This window comes from Kryptolebias marmoratus, linkage group LG19 (assembly GCF_001649575.2).
Source record: "Kryptolebias marmoratus isolate JLee-2015 linkage group LG19, ASM164957v2, whole genome shotgun sequence".
NCBI lineage: Eukaryota > Metazoa > Chordata > Actinopteri > Cyprinodontiformes > Rivulidae > Kryptolebias > Kryptolebias marmoratus.
The window spans coordinates 262,825-270,620 of NC_051448.1; the positions used below are offsets into that span (position 1 = coordinate 262,825).

The 7,796-nt window shown below is 48.0% G+C and overlaps 2 protein-coding genes across 2 annotated transcripts in view; one reads left to right on the forward strand and one right to left on the reverse strand.

Moving 5' to 3' along the window:
* Nucleotides 1-1,074: 1,074 nt before the first annotated feature.
* On the forward strand, nt 1,075-3,492 carry nkx2.4b (NK2 homeobox 4b). Its single transcript, XM_017403980.3, has 2 exons — nt 1,075-1,881; nt 2,563-3,492. Exons 1-2 carry the CDS (start codon nt 1,485-1,487, stop codon nt 3,099-3,101), a joined length of 936 nt encoding a protein of 311 aa, XP_017259469.1. The 5' UTR covers nt 1,075-1,484; the 3' UTR covers nt 3,102-3,492.
* xrn2 (5'-3' exoribonuclease 2) overlaps nt 3,349-7,796 on the reverse strand; it is a gene marked incomplete in the record, with an annotated part of 37,388 nt that continues 32,940 nt past the window's right edge. Inside the window, 3 exon segments of the mRNA XM_037981617.1 lie at nt 3,349-3,598; nt 3,895-4,087; nt 5,390-5,453. Of these exon segments, the coding sequence (XP_037837545.1) occupies nt 3,536-3,598; nt 3,895-4,087; nt 5,390-5,453 (320 nt within the window).

The following is a 7,796-nucleotide window of genomic DNA, read 5'->3' on the forward strand; positions in this document are numbered from 1 at the left end:
GCTCAGAGGACAGGTCAGGGGACAGCTCAGAGGACAGGTCAGGGGACAGCTCAGGGGACAGGTCGGTGGACAGGTCGGTGGACAGCTGAGGGGACAGGACAGAGGACAGCTCAGGACACTGCCTCCTGCTCGATCAGAAGGATGATGATGATTTATTTTAAAGATTAATTTTAAAATCTTTTATTTTGAATTAAAAACGAATCAAAGTTTAGAAACATTTATTTTACAACAAACAATCAAAACGTTCGGTTTCAGTTGGTAAACTTTAATAGTTTTATTTTTATTTAGTTTCATAGAGCATGACAGACACGTTGTTAAGAAACAACAGATAAATAAACAAATAACATCAACACAACAACCAACGAATCAATAAATCAACATTTATTTATTCCTTTGTTCTTTTTATTAATATCTCATTTATTTCACATGAGAAATATTCACTCATTCTGCCGCAGCTTCTGTCCCTGTCAGTCATCTTGTTTCTGTTTCACACACACCCACACACACACACACACACACACACACACTCACACACTCGCACACACTCACACACACCCACACACACACACACACACACACACACACCTGTACACACGGACACGCACACACACACACACAGGTGCAGCAGATTCAGTCACAGTAGTAGTAATATTATTCACATAAAGAGTCGCTGCTCGTCTCTCTAACAGAAATAATCTTCTCAGGCTGAGGGTTCGAACTCTTCACTCTTCATCCTTTATCTCATTGATGGAGACTTCTCAGAGTTCCAGTTTCTCAGAGTTCCAGTTTTTCAGAGTTCCAGTTTCTCAGAGTTCCAGTTTTTCAGAGTTCCAGTTTTTTGCTGCTGTGCTTCCAAGTAGAATAAAATATTTTTTATAATAATTTACCCCAAGAGCTGCTAAGTCTCCCAGAATCCACACTTCTGACGTCCCACACCTCCTGAGGTGATCTCAGTCACGTGTTTCAAACATTCTTCTGTTATTGGCTGACCACAGCAGGAGACTCCACCTGTCTCCTTCCGTCTCTGAGTATGTCCCATGGGACATGTGGACTTGAACTTGTCTCAGGTTTGGAGCTGCTGGTAAACTTTTAGAAGAGAAAGCTTTAAAATGTTTCGGATCGGAAAGAAAGTTGATTTATAATTCTTCAAAACATCCGAAATAAATTGTTTCAAAAATAAAGTTTTTTTTTTTAAGATCCTCTACTGGTTCTGAATCCGGTTTGAGATTCGGGTCCGGTCCGGTCCTCCTTCGCTGGTTCTGAAGGGTTCGGGTCCGGTCCGGTCCTCCTCTGCCTCATCTCTAAGCCCCGCCCCCCTCGAAGGGTCCGGCGGGATAAGGCCGGCCGGTCTGGACTTCTTCTCAGCTTCACAGAGGAACTGGACCGGACCGGACCGGACCGCAGGGGGGGGAGGAAGACTCGGGCACAGAGGCAGACGGCATCCAGCAGCGGCCCGAACCGAACCGGACCGGATCGGGAGCATCATGTCCTTGAGTCCAAAGCAGTCTAGGTTCTCGGTCTCGGACCTCCTGGGTCCAGCAGAGGACGGGTACAGGAGGTTCGGGGGGATGGACTGTCTCGGAACCGCGCTGGGCGCCTACCGGCAGCAGCAGACCCAGACCGGGGTCCAGAACCAGCATCAGCCTCATCTCCACCACCACCACCACCATCATCATCATCATCAGCCTCCTTCATCCTCCTCTTCCTCAGCTCCGCTTGGACCCACCGGAACCTACCACGTGGCCCAGTTCTCCGGAACCGTGAGCGGGTTCTGTAACGGCGGCACCGGCACCGGCACCGAGCTGCAATCTTACCAGGAGCCCGGGCGGAGCGGGGCGGGTTCGGCCTGGTTCGGCGGTCCGGAGCCCAGATTTTCTCATAGTAAGAACCAATCAGAACATCAGAACCGGACCAGAAACTAACAGAAATTAGTGAGGAGAAAATCTAAAAGTTTGTTTTAAATTAAAATGTTTCCGTTTTAATTTGTAATGAAAGAAACAAAAAAATATTTTATTTTTAGGCCTCGAGACGATTTTAATCCAACAAACATTTAAATTAAAATTAAATATTAGAAATATTTTCGATTTTAAAACTAGGGTTGTTTTCAGATCCTCTCCAGGTTCTGATTCTGAACATTTAAAAATTCGATTTTATCTGATTGTTTCGAAATAAATAGTTTATTTATTATATTTTTTTTATTTTAACGACGGAAAAACTTTATTAATAATATTTGAGGCTTTTATTCTTATTAATATAAAGGTTTGGATTCTTCTGATGAATCATATTTATTATTTACAAAATAAAATTAATCATTTATAAAATATTTACTTATAAAATAAAAAATATTATCGATAAAATATTTATAAAATATTTACTTATAAAATAAAATTTATCGTTGATAAAATGAATCCTAATATTTCCTGCTGATTGTAAATAATTGTTTATAAATTAAGAATATTTACAGATCATTCTCATCTTTTAATAGTTCCGATTTTTTAACCGACGAACGCTGCTCGCGTGGTTCGGTCAGCCCGGCCCGGTTCTGATCAAAGCCTCTGTCAGTCTCCAGGTTCGTCGGCGGCCCTCCCGGGATGAACCTGGCCGGGATGGTGGGTCTGGACTCCGGAACCAGAACCGGGTCCGCGATGAGCGTGCACGCGGCCCCGCGCAGGAAGCGGCGCGTGCTCTTCTCCCAGAACCAGGTCCTGGAACTGGAGCGGCGGTTCCGACAGCAGCGGTACCTGTCGGCCCCGGAGCGGGAGCAGCTGGCGGCTCTGATCCACCTCACCCCGAACCAGGTCAAGATCTGGTTCCAGAACCACCGCTACAAGCTGAAGCGGCAGGACAAGGACAAGGCCGCGAGCTCCGGGTCCCCGGTCCGCTGCAAGGCCGGGCGGGACTCCGGGCGAGACTCCGTCCGGACCGGAACCGGGCACAACGGCTCTGCTGAGGCCGGGGCGGCCCAGCTGGAGGGTCCGAGTCCGAGTCCGCGTCCGCCGATGGGCCTGCAGGCCCAGCTCAGCCTGACCCAAACGGAACCGGGCCTCCTGGACTACAGCGGCAGCGTGGGGTCCGGTTTATTGTACGGGAGGACTTGGTAGGAACAGAATCGAACCGGGTCAAACTGTGTTTTTGGACCGAACAGAACTGTTTTATTATCACTTCACGTGCTTCCTTTAAATAACTGCAGGTTTCTGCAAAGCAATAGAACCGAACCGAACCATGTACAGTTTTATTGGACTGATTTTTATTTTGGTTTCAGTAAATAAATTATTTTTATTTTGGACCCGACCTGTCAGAATCCCGGATTTCATTTTTGTTTCATTTCAAATAATTTCAGACAAACTGTTGAATTCATCCTGCTTTTATTTGGTTCTGACCCGGTTGGAGGATTCTCTCTCAGAACCAGAAGCCCAACAAGACGTTTTCTAAAAATCACAGAAACAAGTTTTTGTCTTTAAAGATTAAAAAATGAAACAGAAAAAAAAAAAACTCATGAAAAGAAGTTTCTGATTAAAAGGCAGAATGTTTGGGTTCAGTTCCAGTGGTACCGCCGGGTCGGAGGAGGAGGAGGGTAGGTTCTACTGGGCCGGAAGGCCTGAAACAAACAAACATTAAAATCTTTATTTCAATTTTTAAACGTAGTCTTTGATTAAAACTGAACAAAGAAATAAAAAGATTTTAAATTTAAAATTTATAAAAATGAGTTTAATTATTCATTAAATAAAAAAGATTTTTTTTTAAATTAAAATTAAAATAAATTCAGAGAAAAGATGGAAGTTAAAATATATTTTAAAGCAGGTTTCAGATTAAAAACAAAATAGTTGTTTTAAAGTTCTGCTGCACAGAACCAGAACCAGAACCGGTCTGACGCCCGGAGGATCCGCTCTTTACCTGATCGTGTTGACCTCGGTTCTCACGGCGATCGGGCCACTCGTTTCGGCGCTGATCGTAGCGCTGCTGCTGGTAGCCGCTCGGCCCCGCCCCTCCACGGTTCTGGTTCTGTTGGTACGCCGTCTGCTGGACCTGCATGACCCGGTCCCAGCCTTGCCCCCCGCTGTGGGACCCGCCTCTGGGCTGCTGCAGCCTGCAGGAACACACCGGTGTCAGACACGCCGCAGCCCGATACCAACCGACCAGAACCTGAGGTCCAGTTCAGAACCTCAGGCTGGTACTGCCTGCTTCTCCAGCAGATTCTGTTGGAGCACAGTTAGGTCGCCACGGTAACAGAGGCTGAACTAATCATGTACTCCCAAATCTCAGATGATGTGGTCACCGTGGTAACAGAGTGGGGGGGTCATGTGGTCACCGTGGTAACAGGGGTCAGGTGGTCACCGTGGTAACAGGAGTCATGTGGTCACCGTGGTAACAGGGGTCAGGTGGTCACCGTGGTAACAGGGGTCAGGTGGTTACCATGGTAACAGGGGTCAGGTGGTCACCGTGGTAACAGGAGTCATGTGGTTACCATGGTAACGGGTCATGTGGTCACCGTGGTAACAGGGGTCAGGTGGTAAAAGGGGTCAGGTGGTCACCGTGGTAACAGGAGTCAGGTGGTTACCATGGTAACAGGGGTCAGGTGGTCACCGTGGTAACAGGGGTCATGTGGTCATGGATGGTCTGTTTGTTTATAGCGTTGCTGCAGGTAGAACCAGACGTGAGGTTCTACCTGAGGTTCCAGCGGGCCTCGGACCTTCCACCAGAAACCCGGGACCAGAGGAGACGGTCCTCATCCCTCATTACTGAACTGGGTCACACTTTGACCACGGCGGCCTTCACTGAGCGCTGGAAGCCGTAATCCCCCTCTCACTGTTTCACCAGTGACCCGAGGTGACTCGGAACCACAATGGGCCTGAACAGGAGGACCAGGGAGGACCAGGGAGGACCAGGGACCCTGATTAGGACTTTCGAGAGACCTGCAGGCAGAGCGTGCAGCGAGCGGCTTCCAGCTGCATTAGTGACGCCTCATTAAGCTGCACAAACCTCCTCCACATCAACAACACCTCAGAGAACAAACCGAAGGAGGAACAACGGGCCGGGAACCGAGCAGGGAACCCGAGCAGGGAACCGAGCAGGGAACCCGAGCAGGGAACCCGAGCAGGGAACTGAGCAGGGAACCCGAGCAGGGAACCGAGCAGGGAACCGAGCAGGGAACCGAGCAGGGAACCCGAGCAGGGAACCGAGCAGGGAACAGCAGAACCTTGGAAATAAACTCATTATCAGCAACATATGTAAACAAACAAAACAAAATCCTAAACAATCACAAGAAAAACTCCAGGATCTGAAACCTGAAGAAAACCAGATGACCTCTGACCTCCATCAGGAATCCTTCAAAATAAAACTAGTTTTCGTTCAGTCCACTGCTGGGAACAAAGTCGGAGCAGAACCTCACCTTGGAAACGGGGGCTGGAAGCCGAAGGAGGGGGGCGCTCCCAGGATGGAGTTCTGCCTGGAATCTGCAGGAACAAAGAACAGGATCAGGAGTGGTTCTGTAGGACTGGAAGTCCAGTTTAAATCCTGAAGTCTGATTCTGCTGAACCCAAACGGGTGTCTCTGCCGTCAGCTGGACCCGGTTCTCATTAGCATTCTGTGTTCAGAACCTGGAACAGGCATTCAGCAGGCAGCTTTGTGGACGCCTCAAGTACCTCGGGTCCATCATCGCTGCGAGTCCTTCTCAAAGACACAAAAACCCGTTACCGTGGTGACGACCAGCTGCAGACCTGTTGGTTAAAGAGGGTGGGGGTTCTGAAAACCACTGGCTCCACAAAATCCTGCTGATCCTGGGTCCAAATACAGAACCAGGTTTAGATTTACACCTTAGCAGGTTTACAGAAAACTAACTTCAGGATCAATGTTCTGGACCTGAGGGTCGGATCTGGACCTCAGCAGGACCTCTGGGTCGGATCTGGACCTCAACAGGACCTCAGGGTCAGATCTGGACCTCAGCAGGACCTGAGGGTCCGATCTGGACCTCAGCAGGACCTGAGGGTCCGATCTGGACCTCAGCAGGACCTCGGGGTCGGATCTGGACCTCAACAGGACCTCAGGGTCAGATCTGGACCTCAGCAGGACCTCAAGGTCAGATCTGGACCTCAGGGTCTCAGAGTTCTGATGAGAGCTGGTGAAGTGAAGGTTATTCCTGTTTTAAAAGAGTAATCGTAGACCTGGATCGGTTCCAGAATCATCTGATGGAAATGTTTGGTTCTGGTGGAACCAGAACCTGGAGGAGACCACCGGAGATCAGCCTGCAGCCTCACTGAACTCGACTGTTGGTGCTGATTGGACCTGCCATCGGATCAGAACTCTGAGCTGGTCTTGTGACAGACACTCAGGCTTAACCCGTAAGCGCTTTAAAGCGGGTCTGGGCTGGTTCTGAATATATGCATATAAATCTATCTCTATCTAAAATAAATTAACTGATTAAATTTATACATTCAAAACTACAGATTACTGTATTATTAGGTGTTAGGACAAAATTAAAACATTTGATGTACTTTACAATAAAATCAATAAATTGCAGAGTTGATATTTATTAAAAGTTTCAGCAGCCGGCAGCTCCGGTCCTAAAGTCTGTTCACTTGGCTGGAATTGAAGCTGCGCCTTTAGATTTACTTTGATTGTTAGAATTAGTTAGATGGATGTTTCTACAACACTGTGAGCAGAACTCTTCTTTCTTATAAAAAGGATGAACAGATGAAGTGCTGAAAGAGTTCTTCCTGATGTCAGGTTAAACATTACTGATATTTCTGTTGTTTTGGTCAAAGTTACAAGGAGCCACTGTAGAGGGGCTGAAGGGCCACATGTGGCCCCAGAGCCACAGGTTGCAGACCCCTGACTCGGGGAGGGATGATGCCCCCCCCCCTCCCTCCCTCCCTCGCTAACTTTCCTTCATAAATGTCAGTTAATCTGCATGAGAAACATTAAACCATGAGACGTTTCGAACAGCAGCAGAAACGGGCCTGGCAGTGAGCCGGGCCTCCTCTCTGGATGACCCATCGTGGGGAGGTTTGTGTGTGTGCGTGTGTGTGTGGGGGGGTTATTAGGGGTGTATTTGGGGGGTGATAGCAGAGCAGACCTGCAGTAAAACTCTCATTTAGCAGCCAGCAGGCAGGCTGCTGTTGGCTCGTTCTCATTTGGTTTCATGTTTGATTATCTCCTGAAGTGGACCACCCAGTTGGAGTCCAATTAGAACTCTTCTTCTCCTCGTCAGCAGCGCCACGACTCAAACGACTGAATTACAAGAGGACACCTGTCAATCTCTTTAACTAACAATGATCTGAACGTGCACAGAACCCCCGTCTGCAGCAGACAAAAGCTAACAAAGGATTAAATCCTGAAAACACGCCGCGTCCTCGCTGCTAATGCAGGATTACAACCACACGCCTTTCCCTCCTGCAGGACCTCCAGTCAGTTTCTGTCTGCTGCTACAGAAACATCAGGCGTCATGGCCGAACAAACACCAGCAACAGAACAGACGTCCTCTAACGACTGTCCAACAATAAAATCAGATTCACAGTAACTGAAGCAGCTGTTACCGTTTCACACATCAAAACCTGCGTCTCAGTCAGGAGCAGTGACCTCTGACCTTTAGAAGCACAACAAGAGGAACAAAGTTCACTAAAAACTGACAAAAATATCCCTGCAGAAAACAACCGGTCCTGTTGGAGCTCTAAACCCGGTCCTGTTGGAGCTCTAAACCCGGTCCTGTTGGAGCTCTAAACCCGGTCCTGTTGGAGCTCTAAACCCGGTCCTGTTAGGATCTAAACCTGGTCCTGTTTGGATCTAAACCTGGTCCTGTT

Coding starts and splice junctions, on each gene's coding strand:
- nkx2.4b (XM_017403980.3), top strand. CDS start 1,485: ATGTCCTTGAGTCCAAAGCAGTCTAGGTTCTCGGTCTCGGACCTCCTG. Junction 1,882..2,562: donor GGAGCCCAGATTTTCTCATA/GTAAGAACCAAT, acceptor AGCCTCTGTCAG/TCTCCAGGTTCGTCGGCGGC.